This window comes from Glycine soja, chromosome 6 (genome assembly GCF_004193775.1).
Source record: "Glycine soja cultivar W05 chromosome 6, ASM419377v2, whole genome shotgun sequence".
NCBI classification, from domain to species: domain Eukaryota; kingdom Viridiplantae; phylum Streptophyta; class Magnoliopsida; order Fabales; family Fabaceae; genus Glycine; species Glycine soja.
In genome coordinates, this window is record NC_041007.1 from 774,803 (window position 1) to 797,244 (window position 22,442).

General features: G+C 30.1%; 3 protein-coding genes across 5 annotated transcripts; 1 reads left to right on the forward strand and 2 right to left on the reverse strand.

The window, feature by feature from the left end:
• Positions 1 to 26: 26 nt before the first annotated feature.
• LOC114414466 (bifunctional phosphatase IMPL2, chloroplastic-like) lies at positions 27 to 3,346 on the reverse strand. 2 transcript variants are annotated; one of them, XM_028378738.1, is made up of 9 exons: positions 3,018 to 3,346; positions 2,859 to 2,937; positions 2,250 to 2,344; positions 2,127 to 2,176; positions 1,581 to 1,705; positions 1,319 to 1,385; positions 790 to 879; positions 563 to 674; positions 27 to 408 (listed from the first exon to the last, which is right to left on the reverse strand). In XM_028378738.1, exons 1-9 carry the CDS (start codon positions 3,217 to 3,219, stop codon positions 335 to 337), a joined length of 894 nt encoding a protein of 297 aa, XP_028234539.1. In that variant the 5' UTR covers positions 3,220 to 3,346; the 3' UTR covers positions 27 to 334. The 2 variants fall into 2 exon arrangements, with proteins under 2 accessions (XP_028234539.1, XP_028234540.1); XM_028378739.1 differs by having other exon boundaries at positions 27 to 405; positions 3,018 to 3,345.
• Positions 3,347 to 5,284: 1,938 nt separating this feature from the next.
• Positions 5,285 to 9,992, reverse strand: LOC114414467. 2 transcript variants are annotated; one of them, XM_028378740.1, is made up of 5 exons: positions 9,858 to 9,992; positions 8,711 to 9,131; positions 7,264 to 7,310; positions 6,204 to 7,170; positions 5,285 to 5,939 (listed from the first exon to the last, which is right to left on the reverse strand). In XM_028378740.1, the coding sequence occupies exons 2-4, from the start codon at positions 9,024 to 9,026 to the stop codon at positions 6,226 to 6,228; spliced, it is 1,308 nt and encodes a 435-aa protein (XP_028234541.1). In that variant the 5' UTR covers positions 9,027 to 9,131; positions 9,858 to 9,992; the 3' UTR covers positions 5,285 to 5,939; positions 6,204 to 6,225. The 2 variants fall into 2 exon arrangements, with proteins under 2 accessions (XP_028234541.1, XP_028234542.1); XM_028378741.1 differs by lacking the exon at positions 9,858 to 9,992 and adding an exon at positions 9,538 to 9,767.
• A 9,893-nt stretch (positions 9,993 to 19,885) lies between these two features.
• On the forward strand, positions 19,886 to 20,845 carry LOC114414381 (protein CASPARIAN STRIP INTEGRITY FACTOR 1-like). The gene is made up of 3 exons (XM_028378627.1): positions 19,886 to 19,989; positions 20,182 to 20,240; positions 20,551 to 20,845. Exons 1-3 carry the CDS (start codon positions 19,917 to 19,919, stop codon positions 20,719 to 20,721), a joined length of 303 nt encoding a protein of 100 aa, XP_028234428.1. The 5' UTR covers positions 19,886 to 19,916; the 3' UTR covers positions 20,722 to 20,845.
• Positions 20,846 to 22,442: the final 1,597 nt, after the last annotated feature.

Sequence of the window (22,442 nt, forward strand, 5' to 3'; positions counted from 1 at the left end):
GTCCATAACTCAAGCATAAAACTAGATTATTTTGGCCGTTAGCGTTTGCTTTATATTAATTTCATCAATCTATTTTAAAACAGGACTTGGGAAGAATCATTAACTTACAGAAAATTATTACACTACCATGGAATTCTAACTTACAGAAAATTTTATTTTGGAACTTGCTATAAGGTGTTGAAGAGCTCGTGACCATCCAATCCAGAAAGAGGTTAACTTCTGCAGGTACTTATTCAAGATTCTGAGTGCACGGTTTTCAACTTAAATGCCGAATATACATGTCCTCTGGAACATCTGAACCAAGACTATTTGCACCTAAGGTTAATTCAAGCTATCACTTCCACTGCAATGAATCTAGAGCTTGTTGATGAATCTGTTTGTCACCGGCGGCCACAACATTAAAACCTGCTGCCACATGCACATAAGACAAGGCTTCAAAGGAGCGATACTCGATAAGTGACAAAAACTTGCATGACTTTTAGAGTTTCATTCATTGAAGGTGGCAAGAAGACCAAGAAAAGCAATTAGGAATGAAATTGAAACTAGAGCAAAGGCGCCATACATGTTGGGATTGAAAGTGGAGAAACCTCCCAAAACAGTTTATCTCCTTTCCAATCAGTTATGACACCTCCAGCGCCTTCAATAACAGGTATCAGTGCAAGAAAATCGTATGGCTGAAATACAAAATTTAACAAATATTGTTTTAATCATCTTGGGTTACGTTTTGCTCTACATTGGTCAAAAGTTTCTAAAGTTAAACATGCAATCAAAGGCGAGAGTGCAGCATACCTTCAGACCAGACTCAACAACAAGATCCACAAAACCAGAAGACAAAAGAGCATATGCATAGCAGTCACAACCATATAAGGGAATTTTAACCTGTAAAGGTGCAAAAAGGAATAACAGAATGACAACAATAAATATAGATAAATATATTTTGGGAAACAGAAAAGTTTCATTTTGGCAATACTGAAGCATAGAGACATGACTAAGCAGAAGACAAAGTGCAGTGTGATATTTTGGATTCATATTCTCTGTGACACTTGATTATTTCAGAAGGATTGACTTTGAAATGGTCAAAAAGGTGTTGTAAATAATATTTATAGATTTTAGAATCAAATTGACCAAGAAAGGTGAATTCAGAAATACAATAAGATTTTTTACAACACAAATGGGTTCATGTGAACCAACCATGTGTTTTTGAAATTGTGATAAATACTTTAGTAGAAGCTAAACAGTATTAAAATTGGGAAATAGCATGCCTCAAACTAAATATTCTGACGGTATATTTGATCATTTTATCATATTATGTGGAGACCTTGCTTCTAACACGGATGAATGCCTTTTCTGCATCTCCACTGAACAGATGTGGGCTTGTGGTATACCTATATAGGGAAAAATAACATAAGACTTGATACCAGTTAGACTTGTAAACCTATGCTAGCCATGTCAAAAGCTGCAGATGCCAGATAATAAAAATAAATTCAACTACTCTTTTTCCAGAACAACCCTCTTTTCCCTCTTCCACTGAAGAAACAATCCATAATAAAATTTGCTAAGGAAAAAGAAGAAATGTATACAAGTATGCTTGAGAAAGGTCCGCACAAGTGCGTGTAGATATTTCTTGTCCGTTCAGTGTAGTTCTCTTTCCAGTTATCCCGATCCACCTTTCTCGTAACACAGGTTGATCAATTATGCCAAGAATCTATTGAAAAGGAAACGAAACTCAACAACATAAAGTTTACGACTTAACTGAAAATGATGACAAGATCAATTTCAATTTGTAGTTTATCTTAACATCCTCTCTTTGTCTACAGTGTAACTATGTTGGTAAAAATACCAAGTATTACTTACAAATGAGTAAGTGTATCAGTTAATAGAAAGAATGCAATTAATCGATGTTGACATTTTCAATTGTTTTCTTTGCATTTGTTTTCATATTGTAAGGTATAAAGAAAAAAGACTCGGACTAGTTTAAAATATTAAAGAAATCAAGATGATTGAATATCTCAATTTTCTTCATTCTTTAGCAAGAAAGTTGCAATAATTAGTGACGCAGTTCAAGGAAAATTAAGTGTGACCGGTTCTAACTCTATATAAGCATTCAAGTGATAAGAGATACTTACTGGGGTGCCATTTTGTAGAAGAGCAACGAGACTACCAAATACGGGTTTTCCTAAAATGGATACAAAACAAGCAGAGTCAAAGCGAAATTTGGGAACTCTGGCTCAACAATGAAAGAAAATTACCAGTAATAAAGCTCTTTGTCCCGTCTATGGGATCTAATACCCAAACATAATCAGTATTCTTTTCTTTACACCTCCAACCATTTTCCTCTCCATAACTGCAATTTAGTGGAAATCCAAGGTTGAGCTTCAGTCTACAGAATCAACCATCCTGTTGCAAATTTTATGGAGTATTCCATGGGTTATGCTGCTGATCACCCATGTACATAAGCACTAGGGAAACAGCAGCATTATACACTTCTCTCTTGTTTAGTTGTAAATTAAACAACATAAATTTCATTACAAATTTATCAATCTAAAGGCTAGAATTCTGGAGCATTGATAAAGTCAAGTTTTCTAATAGTAAATCCCTTATTTCATTAGGTTAAAGGGGCATAACAAGGAAGGATGCCTGACTTGTTATAAAATGGAAACTAGTATAAGCTTCTGATTCCATGTCAGCAAATGCGGAAAATGAGTGTGTAAATCTTTCGTGCTAGTAGGCAGTAGCTACCACTTCATTTGAATATTTCACTAACTGTATTATAACGAATTGAACTTTTTTTTTTAAAAAAAAAAAATCTCGAATTACTCGGCAACAAGAAGAAGGTGATGGGATTAAATAATAATTACATAGCATGAGAAGGGAAACTGTCTAGTATGATTGAAACCATAGCCTCCTCAGCCGATTGATCAGCAATGGTTACTGGACCTGCAATGCAACATTGAGTAAAAGCACAGACAGAAATAAAAAGCATTAGACAAAATGAAAAGGGATAAAAATGAAGTTACTGAGATCATGTTTGTGAATAACGTCGAAGTTTTTCCTGAAGTATTTGCGAATAATTTCTCCGGCAGCATCGGCAACTTTGTTACCGACCTCGGCGAAGTGATTGAGTTCAAGAGGCGAGCTGTGAGGTGCCATGGCTCTCAGACGAAAGGTACTATTATTGGGTATTGGGGACTGAGAGAGAAAATGGCACTGTGAGAACATTGCAATTGCCACAACCCAAAATTAATCCCAATCTCTTTGCTTGGCTTCAAAAACAAAACCACATGCCTCAATGGTACAAATCACGAGTTTTCCACTTCTCCATTCCTGCCCTTTTTAACGAGGCCGTTTCAAATATATATTCACCTTTATTTAAATTATATTTTTAGTTGTTTTGTGTGCCTGTCAATCTTTTTATGTAAAATAAAAGAAATCAAAACAAAAAATGAGTATTTTGAAAAAGATAAAGAAATTGCGTTATGTAGACTGTATAGGGCGGAGATGAATGAAAAGTTTAAAAAATAAAACTTCAATCATATATTCCTTTTTAGTTTAACTCTACTTAAAGATAATAAGATTTAAACTAAGAAATGAGATAGAATAAGCCAATAGTATAATGTTATCTTTCCTCACCAAATAACATAAATTTAATTAGAATGTAATGACCATGCATATATTGTAATTTTTTTCTTACAATATTTTCATTCATTCTTAGCTTCTCTGCTATAGGGCTAATTCCTACTTTCAGCATTCCTGGCAGAGGCATCAGTTAGTTTCTTCTCTTGATCTCCATTTTACGTCTTTGTTTTTTAAATTTGAGAGTCAATGTTTTTAACTATACATTGATTAAATAACCAAAGTCTAATTAATAGTCTCGAAAAATAAAATAATTTTAGTTAGATGTATTATTAATTAAAAAAAATCTTATAACCAAAATAATTAATAAATTAATTTTATATATTTAAAAAAAATAAAAATATATGTCCAAATTAATATGGATAGGTATACACAGATAGGGAGTAAAACAAATAAGCAATTTCCATCACTATTAATGTGATTATTGTGTTGAAAAGACGCACCTGAACTTGATATTATAAAGCATAATTGCATAGTAGATACATATATAGGGTGCAGGTTAGTGGCGGGTGGTGTTGTGTGTGCATGCTCTAGGCCTGCTAGCTTCTCTTTTATTTTATAGCTCTTTTAAACTGAGTGTCGGTAATCACTTCCTCTTCTTCTTAATGGCGGTGGAGATATGACGTCACAGAACAACACACCTACACCTCACACCCGCTGCAACGTAACAGGAATCAGGACACAAAAATTATAAAAATAAAAAATAAAAAACATTTTTTTGTTAATTTATATAAATATCATTTTCCATTCATATGCTTTTCTTTTCCAAAATTATTTCTATTTCAAAACTATTAATATTCATTTATTATAATTTATCACAACTAATAAAATAGTTTATTTCAATATAATATTTATTTCTATTACATACTCTTTAATATGTATAAGCTTGTAACTCTTCAGGTGTTTATCAATTCAAAAATTCAAAAAAAAAAAAAACAAATTTGATGGAGCTTGAAAATGCTATTGATACCTAGATTAAAAACTATAATAAAATTTTCATTTATTATAAATTAATTTTATATTTCTAATACAATTTTCATAACCATTTTTTTCATTCACTTTATATTAAGTATTTAAGTATAAGTAAAATAAGCACAAATTTTTTTAAAAAAATAAGTTATCAACCGATCTCAAATTGTCTTATATATGATATGATATATCATTAAAAATCATTAACTTAAACTATTTTAAAAATCATATCTAAGATACAAGTTAATCGGTAGACAAAGTAAAAATTCTTACACGGATAGTATATGAAAAGGAAAAGAATACTTAGACATCCGACATCCTAATTAACATCTAATGGAAGAGTGATAAGGACAAAAAAATATAAATATATAAATAATATGATATGAAAAAATAATAGAAAAAAAGGATGTGTTGTATAAATGTTTGAAAAAGGTGAGTGTTCAAATATCATAACGCATATTAAAATTAAACTCTGAATAATATTATTTTAAACTTCTTTTTTTGTTGTTGTTAAGAGTAGAGTTAGGGGGAACACCCTTAACAAACTAGGAATTAAAACCCGCGAGAAAATACAATAGACACGGTAGAGCTTACATCCGCTGAAACGTTATACATAAATTCAGAAACAAATAAACAGAGGGCATCATAAGTTTAGTGATGTAAATTAAAAACACAAATAAATGAAACGGCCAAAGAACTCTATTACATGATTCAACATGCAATAAAGAAGCAACATAACTCCTTTCATTTCTTTTTAATGAAAGCAAACAACCCACGAATGAATATGCATATAAATTTACTACCGACAAAAAAATATTAATTTGACCGGATGCTATGCTGAAACCGTTCTTTCATTAAAGGCAACACATCAGAATAAAGTATTCAATTCAATCTGCTAACTGCAAAAACACTGGTTTGATAATAGGCTATCCTGAATCTGCTCCTTCATTAAAAGCAACCAACTAAGTGGATCGAAATAATTGGTATTTGCCTATCAATCTTTGAAGACCATTTCCCAACTCCAGAAACTCCGAAGGGCTAATGGTTTGCATTACATAAGAACCATGGACAACTGAACATCATTTGGATATAAGAATTATATCCATGAAATAAACAAATCAACCTGTACAATGCAGAAAGAACATTGGGGTCTAAACATAATATTTTACGTCTGTATGTTCAACTTATACTTCTGTATGTCTTCTTTACAGAGTAACTTCAAACCTCTTATCCAGTTGAAATTGCAGATTAGTTTATACAGATGCTCTGAAATCATAAATTGCATTTTGTCCTTTTCACAAACCAATTGAGGATGCACAAAAGTTCAACAGTGGAACCTGTGATAAAGAAAGTGAAAAAAAGTGTAAAGTACAGAAGAATTATTGAAGATTTCCGACAAGCCATGGGCATATCAAATGTTTGAAGTTCAATTTCTGTTGCACGCAACTAAACCTAAAAGACTTTGAAGTACAATAACATGCCAACTATAGAATGGAAAAGCAACAATACCTTATTTCTTCATTGCAATGCATGGCATAAGCTAAATTCAAAAATGCTATCGACAAACATACACAAACAAAAATGAAGATAGTGCCACTGACCTCCCAACAACCAAGAAGCAGCTTATTCCTTGCTAGATTTTGCCCAAAAGAAACCCTTCTTTCTTGTAGGGTGATTATCTAATGTAGATCTGGAACCCTTTGATCCAAAGGAAAAGTGTCGCCTCAGAAAAGGTTTCCCATAGGAGCTTCTCCCATTGGAACTGGAGTCTATCCTAGGACTTTTACCTTTAAGCCCTCTCCCTTTAAAGTGATGAAACACAACAGAATCATCATCAATATCACTGTCCACAACCCGATTCTTTGATTTATTGGTTCTAGCCTTCAAATCCATTTCAGCTTTCAGAGCTTTTTCAGACAACTTCATAGTTTGTTTCTCACCAAAAGTGCAAACTGGGCAAGCTGGATCATACTTATTGATATCAGGTGTCATAATCTCCAAACATTCAGCATGATAGACATGTCCACAGATGAGGACAGCAACTACAGAAAGGTCATTACTTGCAATTATCTTTTGAGTGCTCCAAGAAGACTTCTCTGCTAAAAGCTTTGAGCAAATACCACATGATTGCAAATCAACTTGTGAAGCTGAAAACCAACTACTGGGTCTAGCTAATCTTTCTCGATTAAAACCAAATGACTCACTATCAAATGACCATCTTTCTCTGTGGGGAGTTCCCATCAGCTCAGAAAAGCCAGGAATAGACCAACCATCTGAAGATCCACCATGGGAGTGCATACCCACTTCATTGCTCCATGAAGAAAACACAGCCCTTTCTTCAGACAAAGAGAAGCTGCTGGGTGACTTAACTGCTGGGATACGGCTATCGGAAGCTTGCCGTGATAGGTGGTGTCCTGGGGAATGGCAGGGCCACCTTAAAGGTGCCGAGCTCGATGGAGGTATGTGACATGGAGATGATAAAGGAGATGCTGATAATGAAGTTGAAGGCAGTGATGGTTTTGTGGGAGATGGGCAAGATACTATTGATGATTCTGCCAACCTATTCACCTAGAAAGTAACTCATCGTTAGGGAGTGTCAAAGAAATCATATACCAACAATACTCACACACACATTCACCAATCACTAAATTATAACCTCACCTGTTCGACGCTCACATCTGTAGAAACAGTCCTTGAAAAAGATTGGTCTGCAATTATCACAAACAACCATGTCAAAAACTATCAAAGGACACCAATTAACAGAATAATATTAAACCACTGGATTAGTTAAATTTAAAGTGTTGTAATCCATATTTTAAAAGGCTGCAAACCAGGCAATGCAAAAACACCTTATCTATACTTATTGAGTTATTCTCTTAGTAGCTTAAGCTATATTTCCAGGTTCACTAATAAGAGGAACTGAGGAAGTATTAATAAAAATTCACCAATCTAAATAACCAAAAAAGAAACTTGAATATTCTGTATTAAGAGCTAAGTTGACTAAGCCAAGTGTTAAGAATTCTACCTTGATTTCTCCTTAGTAACCACTTGAAGATATAAAATGCGTGACAAAGGAACCTTTTATAACTTGTTTGGTAGACCCCCCCCCCCCCCCCCAAGAAATAGAAACAAATTTTTTATAAGAAAATAGAAGATGTGATGTAATGATTCCTGAACAAGGGAGATTGAATAGCCAGCTTGATTTTATAGGGAGCACAAGCATGGATACGGTAAGCAATTATTTTCAATATTTTGGTAACTTACCATTAAACTCAGCAAGTTTGATTCATCAAAAATCTTAATGAAAAGGGTTGAAATGAATCCATTCTCATTCATGTTTCAGTCTTGCTTTTTTTTCTACAAACTATCACCAAAACCAAAACACAAAAGATCATCCGAAGTAAATCTAAGACTGTCTCAAAATCTGATTGCTTAATCTCACATTTTGGTCGTCTAATAACTAAATCATTCTCAAATTTTGTTTCCCATTCCTTTCTGGTTTATTATGTGCATGGCTTAACTTTAAATCTAATTGCTTAATCTCACATTTTGGTTGTCTATAACTAAATCATTCTCAAATTTTGTTTCCCATTCCTTTCTGGTTTATTATGTGCATGGCTTAACTTTAAACATCGATTAGCACTGAAAATTCTGAATTCCTAACAGTTCATTTATCTTCAATCAATGGTGCCATCATATTTAAAATAACCATATAATTCCTCTAGGCCTGCTAGTGCAACAATGTGAAAAATAAACCAAAAATAGTTGATAGTTCTACTGTTCTTGCTCTCACTTTGTGATGTCAGTTTCTCTCCTCCAAAGACATAACTTTGAGCCTTTACAGAACTATCCTTTTAAGTAACCACACTTGATGCTAATTTTCAATTTTTACTCATGTCTGATAGCTTCTGACGCAGAAAAATATGTGAGAAAACATCATGCCTCAAAATTTAATGTAGCATCATGTACTAATTTCATATCTTTCAAACAGCTTGGTGATTATAAGTGTACAATGAACTATGAATAACTAAGACAAAAGCGTGTTCAAGAAAGTCCAACTCAAATAGGTCGATGTTTAAAGTCAGAAAGCTGAATTCCCAAGACTTACCTGAAGTTGAATTTCTCCTATGTGCAGCAGTTACTTGCGAAATTGATGGTTTTTGGCATCTTTTCCGTTGATCATTCTGCAGTGGACTTCCGTCCTCTGACATATATGTTGATTCATTTTTATTCTCTGATCCATCATTCCTGCTAATACCGTCAGAAAACCAATTTATAGAAGTATCTTCACCAGCTACACGCCCTCGATGATCCCAACGAAAGCTCCATGTTGGAGAACATCGAACATTCCGATGCAAATTGTCACTGGTTGATCCACTTTGTATGGTTTTGTCTCTGGCAGCAACACAACAAGCAGCGCCCATTGTGAAGTAGTAGCAACAGTTCTTAGCTTCTTAAACCAACCTAACCACCAATTGCATCAGCAAATACAAATCAACACCGTTCACTCGTGAACACAACCCTTTTGCCTGGAACAGTAACAAAAAAAGGCACACCATCAATTGCAACGATCAATAACATGACAGTCAAAAGCATGATCCAAAACATGTAACTCGCTGTTACTCAACCAGTAATCTAGTTGAAGCTAAACAAAATTCAAAAATCCAAATCAAAACACCCCACAAAAAAATGAACACGACCAAAATGAAGGTAGAGCATTGAAAAAAGGGCAAGTACAATCAGTTTTTTTTTTTATTTTAAGGGGACGCTAAAGTGACCCACTTAAAGACAAAAATAAACTTCTTAATCGATCTAAACCAACAGAATATAGATAGTTACGAACACCTAAAAAATTCAAAATCAGTAGAATCAGCAGGAAGAGGGGAAAAACTTGTATGGTATTATGATGAAACTCGTCACGGATATCGTACCAACCTCAAATCACAGGCGAGACAAATAAAACGAAATGAAATTCCCCAAAAAATAATTGAAAAGGGCGTGGGAGATGATCCAATAAATCCGTTACAGTCGAAAAGTAAGAACGATCCCAAATAAACGCTGAAAAAACGGAATTGACAGTGGAAGACCTCCAGACTTTGAACAGTAATTAATATTCTAGTAATTGAGGAGGGAAAGGAAAAAAAACTGATTTTGAAATTGGGTGAAACAAACATGATTTTTGGTACATAATAATAATATGGTGATAGCAAAATGAATACATCTTATAACTATGAAGCCGACGCACGCACGCGTACCTTTTGAGAGAGAAGAGGAGCGTTTCAGGCAGTTTCTTTTACGCCGTTTTGAGGACCCTCCCTCTTCTTTCAGTAGCGGCGGTACGCACTACGCACTTGAGTTTTCTCGAATAATAAAGCAAATTTCCAGAATATGATTTTTTTTTTCTTCCTTTTAATAATGAGATAAAAAAGTTTTCTTTTTTATTACTAATTATTGATACTGAAATTAATGTTACGAGGTTTTCTTTTTTGGTTGCCCTGGGAATTTATGCCGCCTTAGCTTTAATTTGTTCCCGGTAAAAAATTAAAAACAAATTCCTTCTTCGCTCGCAAGTCACGGCCTTTGCATTTACTCTTTCTTTCTCTTTTTTTTTTTAATATTCTTTAGACTTTTAAATGTTATTATTTAAGTTACTTCTTAAAAGTTTGACTATTAAGATTTTTTTATGTCGTTTTGTATATATTATTTTAAACTCTGATGCAAGAGCCAAAATCAAAAGCTTCCTCCTTTCCCGGCCCCTCCTTTCGGTCTGGTAATGTAGCTTCCTACCCCTAAGCAATCTCCTAAAGTCCTTTTTTTGTTTTTCTTATTTAGTCCTGAATTCTATTTCAATTTTTCAATCATGGATCTTTATTTTAAAAAAAACAAAAAAAAAAACTCTTTACTAAACTTCAAGCTTAATTTACTTGCTTACACAGTTTAGGTGAAGCTTAATCATGTCAATTAATTTTAATTTTTTTTACTGGAATGATTTCAATAAATAGGATAACTATCGTGCATATATTTATGACAAAGTTTATACACAATAGGAATAATAACATCAATCTTCAAATAGATAACAAGACCGTGGCTAAATAACAATGTAGAGAGGTAGGGCAAAATGGGATGAAAATTTGATACCCAAGGCAACTTTAATATATTTATAGAAATCTCTCACCCCATCTATACTTCTTTCCTTTTTATACAATTTCATATTATCTAAATAAGTCACGTATGGAACATATTTTAGATCAAATATCTTCCAACACGTGCATCAATCTATATAGGATTGTTTTAATTTAAACAATGATATTAAATTTGAGTTTTGAGTATACATTTGTAATTAAATATTTAAAGAAAAATCTTTAACACTCATGTTATCTTATACAACTCAAGCAAAAATATTTATCATAAAAGATATTTGTAATTTATACCAAAAAATTATTTTAAATTGAAATATACATTAAATAAATGTTAAAAATATCAAAAAATATATAGAAATTTGAACTAAACATTACTCACAGTAAAAACAATAAATTACTCAAACTAAATTGTACTTTTGATTTCTCTATCATTTTAAATTCGTGATTTTATTTCTTCTATTTTAAATCAAGATATTTTATTTTTTTATTTTTTCAATTAAACATTTTTGGTTGTTCTCATGTGAACAAAAATTAATAGAAATAAGAACAAAGAAATATCTTAATAAGAATTGAATACACGATTTTTTGTTCATGAATAAAACAATAAGCTAATGACACAATTACTTTATTTAATTAATTACACTAATATTATTTTTTATATATCATTAGCAAAAAATTATTAATTTTTTGTTCTTAAATTAATAAAATTTATAAATTAAAAGAATATTTAATATACAAATAACTTTAATTTTATTTTATATCTTTTTATTTTAAATAGTTTATATAATTTTTTTTTTATTTTACCAATTTATAATTAAATTTAATAAATTAATATGTAAATTATTTACGTAATTTTTTGTATAAATTAATTTTCATATACAAATTATTTTTATTCTAATTATTTATGTAAAATTAAAAGGATTTATATGTTAAATATTTTTTTATTTATAAATTTTGATAATTTAAAAGAAATTAATAATTTTTTTAATAATGATACATAGAAAATAATATTAATATTGTTAACTAAAAAAGAAAGTATGTTATTTCATTGTCTATGAATAATTTTACATAAATAATTAGAGTATAAATAATCTGTATATTAAAATTAATTTGAAAAAAAATATTATAAAAATTAATTACAAATTGGTAAAATAAAAATATGTAAACTATTCAGAATAAAAACATATAAAATGATATAAAATAAAATTTAAAATATTTATATATTAAATATTTTAAATTTATAAATTTTTTATTTTGACAAAAAAAATCATTGACTAATGATATATAAAAAATAATATTAATGTGGTTGACTAAATAAAATAAGAGTGGTGATGATTCATTACTTTTCCTATGAATAAAAGATCATGAATTTCATTTATATTAAAATATTTATTATTAAAATTATCAAAATTATAATTTAATCTAATATAAAATATTTCCATGTTATCATTCAATAACAAAGTATTATGTATACTAAATTATTTAAATTCTATAAAATTATTTTAAAAATTAAATTGGTAATAATTTCTAAATAGTTGTTGATATAATTTCTTTTTACAATAGAAATTTAACCAAAATTATGTGTTTGTGGTAAAAATAAAAGTATAGAATTTTTAGTGGGGCAAAAGGTTAACAGCCGGCATTGTCTTGTGATGTACTCGGAGTAGGGTGTAAGCATTCCATTCTTTTCACGTTACACAAAAGGTATCATCATGAAACTATTATTTAGAGAAGAGATTCTTAACAAAAGTTTTTATTCTCTCTGAAAATTCCTTTCCTCTTATTATTGGATTCTCTTTAATCCTTTTCAAATAAATAATCTCATTTCAGTGCATTAAACAACTACCAGACACAACCTAAAAAATGTCAGTGGAGTTAATGCATTTTTGGTTTCTTAGTTAAGTCTAGCAGCTTGCTTTTCTGTAATTAGTTTGTGTACTGCTGAAGTTGTCGTGAGGGACTTAATGAAGGGTGTATTAGGAGAACGCGCTTACAGAGGTAGAGGGAAGGGTAGTTTTCTTTAGAGGTTAGAATTTATTTATAAACAAACTGTTTTTGGTATAAATAAATTTTAACCTCTGCATTCCTTTTCTCCAATAATGCTACACTATGTACGCTTTACCTTTAGGTACCTCTGATACCATTTATTTTATAATATTTTGTCATACCCCATTTTTGACCCGTTTTTATTTCTTTTTTCTCGTCTTTTAAGCCGGAAATTTCCATCATTTCAGATGAAATTTCGGCAGGGAGGTATTTTAAAATACCTCATTTTTGTTTTGAAGACGCCCTTTTTTTATTATTATTATTTATTTATTTACCTTTTTTATTATTATTATTATTTTTATTTTTAGTTATTATTTTCTTTTCTTTTCCTTTCCTGTTATTAAGTGTTTTTTATTATTTCCGTTTTTTTATTAATATCTTTATTAGTATCTTCTTTTCGTTTTTTTTCGTTTTTTTATTATTATTATTATTTTATTTTTTAGTTTATTTTATTTTATTTTTTTTTTTTTTTTCCTTTTCCTTTCCTTTTTTCTTTTTTTCTTTTCGGTTTTCTCGGTCCAGGCCCAGAGGGGCTCTTCGTTTTTTTTACCCTAATTATGTCCTTTAAATGCTGCATTAATTACTGTGCATGTCAGAGAGAGAGAGAGAGAGGGGAATACGGACAGTCAAAACGCCGGAACAGCCAAGAGCCACCACTAGCCACCACTCAGCCCCTTTCCTCCTCCGAGAACCACCACCATCGGCCGAGCCCAGCCATCGGCCGAGCCAACACAGCCACTGAACCACCACCATCGGCCGAGCCCAGCCATCGGCCGAGCCAACACAGCCACCGAAAACCACCATCGGCCGAGCCCAGCCATCGGCCGAGCCAACACAGCCACCGTGAACCACCAACACCGCAAACACAGTAACCCACTCACTCACGCGGCCTAAAACCTACATCAAAACCACCACCAACGGCCAAGCCCACACCAAACACCACCAACCACAAGCACTACGTCAAACACCCACACCCACACAACCCAAGCCGTAACCGTTTTCTGAAGCTTAAACGATAACATAAGGACAAAGGTAGTTCACCTTTTTTCTAAGATTCAAGGCTAGATCTAGGCTTTATCAGTGTTGGTTTTCAAAAAATAACGGTGGATTTGAGAACTAGGGGAAAAAAGGAATTCAAAACATGTAGTTTTTTTAAAAAAAAGGAGGAGTTTCTTTTTCCGACGCGGCGGCGCCGCCACCCATGGCCGGCCAGCCACTGCGCCGGTAAACAGCTTCCGGCGGTGTGTGGTTAGAGAGAGAAGAGAGCTTCTGAGCGTTTCTTTAGAGAGAGGAAGAAGTTGGATTTATGTTATTTTAGGGTTTATTTTCTAATTTATACTGCTGCCATGACCAATACTATGGTGCACGCGGATCTCTGTGTCCCCATGGACCATCAGGGTTGAACCGTTAGATCCTAGATCTAACGGCCAATGTTATCCCCTGTTTTGATCAGATGCGTCTCACCTCTTGGTTTTTACTTTGTTCTTCTTCTCTTGTGACGTCTGATTAAGATCTAATGGCTAAGACTGTGTCTCCCCATGATCAAATCTGGACGCTTCGATCAATCTGACGATTCAGATTTGATCTGTTAAGCCCACTTTTTATTTTGAGCCCATTTCCTTTTTTCTGTTCCTTCTAGTATTTTACTTTCTGCACCCCCTTTTCTTCTCTATTCTTTTTTTTTTATTACTTTTTTATGCATCATATTTACTTTATGCCCTTGCATTTTTTTTATTTTCTTTATTTATTTTCCAGCACCATATCTATTTTACGTCTTGCATTTTATTTTCCAGTATCATATTTATTTATTTATTTTTTTTTTTTTTTGTCTTGCATTTTTATTTTGTTTATTTTTATTTTATGCATCATATTTACTTTATGTCTTGCATTTTTTTATTTATTTTTAGCGTCATGTTTATTTTATGTCTTGCATTTTTATTTTCTTTTATTTTATTTCCAGCATTATATTTATTTTTATGTCTTGCATTTTTTATTTATTTTTAGCATCATGTTTATTTTATGTCTTGCATTTTTATTTTCTTTTATTTATTTCCAGCATTATATTTATTTTTATGTCTTGCATTTTATTTTCTTTATTTATTTTATGCACCATATGTATTTCTTGTTTTGTATTTCATGCATTTTATTATTTCTTCTAGCATATTTATTTTAATGCATTTGAAATTTTTATTTATTATTGTCAATTAGAATGTATCTAGGTCCAATGTAAATAAAAATAAAAATGAGAATCTGCACCGACACTCACATTTATTTTTATGTTTTCCGCCGAGGACGATCATGTGATTTGAACCGTATCCGAGGAAAAGGACCCTCACTTGATCCAACGTCATTTTAAGGGATCCGGCGCGTTTAGACTTATCTCCGCATAATTTCCAAAAAAAAAAAAAAAAAAAAGGATCAATCTTTATTCTTTCTTTCTTAATCAAATCTTTAATCAATCTTTAATCAATCAAAACATTTTTTCAAATTTAAAATCAATCGAACTCACTTCTTTTATTTCTTCTATGCCTTCTCGGTCTCTTACCTTGCCTAAACTCTCCTTTTTTTCGAACTTTAAAATCAATCAAAACCAACCACTCGACTTTCTACCCCGAACTACATGATTTTGATCCCATTCGGGTATGTAGGCAAAAGACTTTGTCTTTCCAAATCAATAAAAAATAAACAAAAACTTTTTCCTTCTCCTTTCTTTTTAACCCATCTCTTTAATCTTTCCACACTTGAGCATTTATTTTCAAACAAATAATTAATTTAGCATAAAGATAAAATAAGCAAGAGGTTCCTATAGAGTACTATAGACGTTTAGGGTGCTAGTACCTTCCCTTTGCGTAACCAACCCCCGGACCTTTGATCTCTTAAAAAATAGGGTTTTTTCGAGCTTTCTCCCTTTTCTTCGGAAAAATAAAAGATCGGTGGTGATCTTAAAAAATGCGAGTCAATGCTAATCAATAGCTTGATATCCAAAAATCACCGCGACATATTTGATGGCCTGATTTTTTTTTTCTATTCAAAAAAAAAAAGCACCGTGTTTCTCGTTCTTTTTCTAATTCGTTTCCTCTTATTTTCCCCTCTTGAAAACTTGTTATGCTAAAATTCAATTTAAAAGAAAAAGAGAAAAAGTCAAGAGACACCGCGAGGTGAGCTAAATATAAATTTGCTTATATTTACAAGTAGGTGGGTTTTGTTGGATGGTCCCATATCAAACAAGATACCAACCATTTTAGTAGTAGCTAATTTTGATTATAAATGGATAATAATAGAGATCAAGCTGAATTAAGAAAAAAAAATTGCTCGGAATCAATAAATCAACTAGTCACAGGACAGCAACTACCCTCAAGTCAAAAAGGAAATCAATTATTCATTATTATCAAGTGTGAAAAATCATGTATATGCCCTAGCAGTTAGATTTCAACTTTATTATTTTAAAATATTTTTCCCGACTCACTTTCGTTAGACTTGAGTAGAGTAGAATATAATACTTGCCTATTTTCACATATACACATTATTTTGATTCATTAACATATTAAGGTTGTCTTTTGATTATTAAAAATTATAGTATTAGGTTGGATAAATATTTTTATTTTATGTTTGATTATAAAAAGATTGAAGGATAAAACAAATCAAATAGACGAAGATAAGACAAAATCTATAATTTTGTTGCTCAACAAATTATGCGATGATTTTTTGTTCCAACAAAATATTAAAAAGATACATATGTTCTATTTCTAATTCTTTAATATAAAAAATAGTAACCAACTAACATGATATTTTAAAAACAAAACACCAATTTTTTTTAATTATAATTTCTCTTTTTTTTATTTGTGGCAAAATTTGGGTTGTTTTTTTTTCTTTCTTTTTTTAATTCATGAGTAAAAATGTAATAAAAAAAACATTAGTTTAACATTGAGAATGGGTCGTAAAATGTCCCCAATTTTTTCAAATCATGAATGGATTCTACGTGAATCACCCGAGTCCCAAAAATCATTAACAGTTTTTAAATTTTTGTTAAATTCCTATTTAGTATATCTCCCTCACCGTAACATATCCAATTGATTTTTTAAAATTAATTTAAAAGTTTGTTGGTTTTTAAATTAATTTTTTATATCATATACAATTATTTTTTATTGACTGATCATTTAAAAAATCATAACCTTAAAAAAATCATTTCAAGGAAATGAGTGTTTTTTACACATTAAAAATGTTATTTCAATTACAATTATTCCTAAAAATTATTAATGGATCTAATTTAACTATAATGCATTTCACAAACTAACATCAAAATTATACTTATTTACCAAACTAACATCACATTTAGACGACTTTCTATAAACGGACATTGTTGGGACGTCCTATAAAGCTTTTTCTTTTGGGTAAATGGATTTCAAAAGCAAGAGACATGTTATATTTGCCTCCAAATAAAATCCGCCTTAATTTATGTTTATTTAATATTTTTAATTAAATATTTATGTAATAATTATGAGTTACTCTATTAAGTAGTAGAAATTTTTCATTTTTTTTTATAATCTCCTTGTTTTTCATAAAATTATCCATTTTCTAATCTTTTCTTCTTATTATTATTTTAATGATTCTAAAAACAGAATTCAAATCATATTTTCTTACTTAATTTGTATCATTTTTAACTCAATTTTTTTTCTTATTAAAAAAAATCGGTTAAAGCAACCTTCTATATATGTGATGACGTACCATATCATAATGATGAGGCGGTGCATTTAAAGGTCCATGAAGCTGAGGCAAGTTAAAGTCACCCAAAAAAGCCCAACATTATTAGTTAAAAGAAGAAGAAAAAGAACCCAACATTCCGCTTTGGGGTGACATGTCAAACCGGTGACCGGTGTTATTTTGCACTTTCCATATGACAATTTGTAAGGTAAAAGAAGTAATTTGAGAAATGCAGGATGTAATTGCCACTCGAGACCTATCTTGCACGGGCATTGTCCAAACAAACGTGACTTTTTTAGCGTTTTCATTTTCTTTTTAACTAAAATAATATTAAAAATAAATATTTATATAAATAATGTATGTAAAAAAAATAAAATTATCATTTTATGTTGGGTAAATAGACACTTTTGTTCTTGAATGTGTAAATCGCTAACAAATGCATCCCTGAAAAATAAAAATACAAAATTTAGTCTCCAAAAGTGTAAAAAGTGTGACAAATATATCTGACTGTTAATTTTCGTCCGTCACCGTTAATAAAATCGTCTACGTGACACAGAGGGACAAATTTCCCACTGAAATGATTGTCAATGTGACAACATCTAATTGTCAGCATAAGGACATATTTATCATATAATATTTTTTTTGACTTTTCGTCTTTCACTTCGCTGACAAATACATTCCTCGAGGATGAAAATACAAAATTTAATCCTTGAAAGTGTAAAAAGTACAACAAATATAACCAGATGTTAATAGTAGATTGTGACTAATTATTATAATTTTTAAAAATTGATAATGGTTGCGACAAAATATTATCAAGTGAACTTTTATTGTTTTGGCAAATTCTTCTTACTTTTCTTCAACTACAAAAAAAAAGAACAATTATTTGGTTCTTAACTCTTGAATAAATGTTATCAACATAAAAGAAAAAAAAAATAATGTAAAACGATAAGATACTCTTGAATAAATGTTATCAACTAAAAAAAAAATCATTGTTTTTATTTAATCAGACACTATTTATTTAATTGTTTTTTTTATAAATTTTTCATAATAAAATATGAATGTCTATTAATATATGCAACGACATCAAATTGCAAATTATAATAAAAGTTTGTTGGTTTTTAAATTAATTTTTTTATATCATATACAATTATTTTTTATTGATTGATCATTTAAAAAATCACAACCTTGAAAAAAATCATTCCAAGGAGGTAAATATTTTTTACAAATTAAAAGTGTCATTTCAATTGCAATTATTCCTAAAAATTATTAATGGATCTAATTTAACTATAATGTTTTACACTAAGCATTTTTTTTTACTTAAATCTTTCGTCAAGCATGAGAATATAAAAAAGTTATTTATGAGTTTATAAAGCTAGTATTCTTTTTTCTTTTAGACTCAATTTAATTTATGAGTTTGTTAAAAAAAATTGTCACAATTAGTAAATTTTTTTTCAAATTATAATAATTAGTCACAATCAACTATTAATATCCGAATATATTTGTCACACTTTTTACACTTTTGGGGACTAAATTTTGTATTTTTATCTTTTAGGAACACATTTGTCAATGGAGTGCGAAGACGAAAAGTCAAAAAATATTATATAATAAATATGTCCCAATGCTGACAATTCGATATGACCATGTTGACAATCATTTTAGTGACAAATTCATTCATATGTGTTACGTAGACTATTTTATTAACGATAACGGATGAAAGTTAACGGCTAGATATATTTATCGCATTTTTTACACTTTTAGGAATCAAATTTTATATTTTCATCTTTCAAAAATGCATTTATCATTAAATTACACATTCAAAAACAAAAATAACTATTCACATTGTTTTAGTTACATAAGAACAGATTAGGAAGAGTTGGTATAAGTATAATAAAAAAAACAAACATGCTGTAATTTTTGTTTTATGTTTTTGCATAGAGTTCTGACCTACTCAACTTAATAGTTTTTGTTTTATTTTTGCATAGAGTTCTGAACTACTCAACATGTTACAGTTACAAATAGTTATATATAGAGAACATATGTTTTAATTTTTTTTCCTTCTAAAGTATCACTAAAGAAGCCTAAGCATTAGGAGTTATGGTTTTTATTAAAAAAAAATTAAAACTTAATATGTATCAAGCTAGTAGCTAAGTAAAAATTAAATAAGCATAAATAACGCTTAAACAACATCATTAAGGACCATTACTTTTATTTAAAGGTGTTATTATTCCTTTTATAACTGCTAAACATTATTATTAGTTTTTTTGTTTATTTAATGTTTTAATTATATATTTATGTAATAATTATGAGTTACTCGTTTTTTTTAGACAGTTATGAGTTACTCTATTATAAATAGAAATATCATATGCGAGAAAATAGTAAAAGCTACTATCATTTCTTTATATTCTTCTTTTTATTTACTATCATAACATGGAGCGCATGCTTACCAAGAAGTTCAAGTTTCTTCTTATTTATGTAACACTTTTGTCAACTTCTTTTATAAGTAAGTCTTTTAAGGTCTTTTGTTACATTTTTAGTTATAACTTTGCTTACATGGTAACATGGTTAAATAATATATTCTTATATCCTAATATAATGTGCATTGGTATACAAATATAGATAGAGTATTAACCCCAAAATTATTAGATATGGAGATAAACAAAATTCATCTTGTATGTGTTCAATGAATTGACAGTTGGAGAATCAAAGTTAATCAATAATTTGCTTGAGGATGGAAATTCAATTAAAAAAGAGGTACGTGAAGCACTATAACATGCCTGAAATGAATTTTAATTCTATACTAAATTTTTCACTAATACTATTTTTTTAAGTCATGTACCTAATAGTATAGTGCAAAACCATGAGATAAAGGCCTCTAATGTTCATCCCATTTGATGCAACTCGCAAAACATAAAGTAATTCCATAATAATTTTTTTAATTAATAGACAACAGGTATATATGGCTATGAATTTACATTTTTCATTTTTTAAGATATATATATATATATATATATGCGTGTGTATTTCATATTAGTTATTAATTTGTTGGAGATTATCAATAAAGCCACTTAATGAGGAAGAGGTATCCACCATGGAAGAGATGCTTCTAAGAGCTAATGTAAGAGATTATGGAAGATTTGATCCTCCACCACGTCTCGTTCGACCCCCTGGTAAAGGGGTACCAGCAGCTCCCGGCCTAAATCCACCCCCTCCTAGTATCAGTGAATCCAAGTAAAAGCATATCGACAAAGGCAATTCAGGGCTTGGCTCAAAGTCTCCTCCGAGTAAAAGTAGACCCAACTAAAACTCACTTGACAAAGGCATATTCAGCAAATCATTTATATATTAAATGGTTGACAGCTAACAAATGTAATAAGAAGAAATATTAAATATAATTTAATTTTAATTTAAAGTTAAACATATGGGTTAAATTACCATTTTTTCTTCTCTTTTTTTATTTACATTATTTAACTCGCTCTCTATATTTTTGAAATATTCAATTTGATGTTTTATTTTTCAAATTCTTTTTAGTCTAAATTGACACTAACAATGTTAATAAAATTAAAAGAAAGTGTAACATTGAACATTTTTTTTAATAAATTAGATAATCTAATTAAACATATAAAAATGAGAGACAAAATAAAACAATAATTGGCAAATAATTTACAAGTATATGTTATGTGTATTCTTTAAATAAACGTTTTCATTTATTTTAAAATTATTTTAGATTAAATTAAAAATAATAATTTTTTTTTAAAATACCCGCATTCTTAATCGGCTTTAGATTGTTTCAACCGATTGTTTTAAGGTGCATCTAGTTTTTAAAGTTAATGGATCAACTATTGGATATTGAATTGACTAGTTTGATTTGATTTTTAAAATAATTATTAAAATTAAAAAAATTATGAAAACAAACCAAATTACCTTTATATAAGATCACAAATATTTTATTAGGAAATATTTTAGTTTGAATCATCGAGTCTCTTTCTAAGGATTTAATGCATATGTTTACATAATGTTGAGAATATACATATATTAAGGTTTATATATGTTATTGTGTTTAGAAAAAAAGGTTTATATATGTTAGAAAGGGCTCACTAAATACTATGACTTTATATTGAAATTGGGTGAATTTGATGAAATTATTGGATAAGTTAGTTGAAAAACTAAAAAACTAATTTATTAAATTAAAAGAAAGGGTAAAATTAATATGAAGTTAGTTGTCAAATAAAAAATAACACAAAAAATCAATTACCTGAACATTGAAATTTAGTAATTATATGCATTTTCAAATAAGTCTTATTTTCATATTTTAATTTATTTTAAACAACTTATAGTTTTTATATAATATTTTGTTTAGCTCAAGTAGCAATTAATTTCCCATGGCATCATTGGTTCATGCAGACAGCACGATATTTGTTTACTTAACCTAACCATGAGATCACCCACGTAAGCATGAAATAGAGCATCCTGAGGGTGTATATATTTCTATTATGTATACGTCTCATTTCATTTCCCATTTCACCAAGCAATTAGCCAGCAAGTGAATAGGCATGGTTAGGTTATTTCATTTCCCATTTCACCAAGCAGTTAGCCAGCAAGTGAATAGGCATGGTTAGGTTTCTTAAGCGTATTCAAGTCTTCGCGGCTTTTTTGGCCATCATTGTCCTTGTAACCTCAGGCAAGTGACACTAATTAAATTAATTAATGACTTAATTATCACATTATCCATCTAGAGCATGTATGCATGTGTTCAGATTTAAAATTAACAGACATGATTTGTAGCATTTTAAATGTGATATGTAAGACATTAAAGCGCTGGTGTATTAATTTAAATTAAAATAATTGCATCTGATGTGAATTAATGAATAGAAACTTGTCTATTTGATTAATTTGGTAGCTATCTGTGTGGACAGCATTGGAAGGGAATGAACTGAGACCAAGATGTTGGCGAAG

Bases quoted from the DNA above. Each gene is read 5' to 3' on its own strand.
- LOC114414466 (XM_028378738.1), bottom strand. From the start codon at position 3,219: ATGTTCTCACAGTGCCATTTTCTCTCTCAGTCCCCAATACCCAATAAT. The intron at 2,177-2,249 runs GTAATTTTCTTT...TATCCATTTTAG, and splicing joins GACAAAGAGCTTTATTACTG to GAAAACCCGTATTTGGTAGT. The intron at 880-1,318 runs GTCTCCACATAA...GCACCTTTACAG, and splicing joins TCATCCGTGTTAGAAGCAAG to GTTAAAATTCCCTTATATGG.
- LOC114414467 (XM_028378740.1), bottom strand. From the start codon at position 9,026: ATGGGCGCTGCTTGTTGTGTTGCTGCCAGAGACAAAACCATACAAAGT. The intron at 7,311-8,710 runs GTAAGTCTTGGG...TGATAATTGCAG, and splicing joins TAGGAGAAATTCAACTTCAG to ACCAATCTTTTTCAAGGACT. The intron at 7,171-7,263 runs GTGAGGTTATAA...GTTACTTTCTAG, and splicing joins CAGATGTGAGCGTCGAACAG to GTGAATAGGTTGGCAGAATC.
- LOC114414381 (XM_028378627.1), top strand. From the start codon at position 19,917: ATGGAGCGCATGCTTACCAAGAAGTTCAAGTTTCTTCTTATTTATGTA. The intron at 19,990-20,181 runs GTAAGTCTTTTA...ATGAATTGACAG, and splicing joins TTTGTCAACTTCTTTTATAA to TTGGAGAATCAAAGTTAATC. The intron at 20,241-20,550 runs GTACGTGAAGCA...TTATCAATAAAG, and splicing joins GAAATTCAATTAAAAAAGAG to CCACTTAATGAGGAAGAGGT.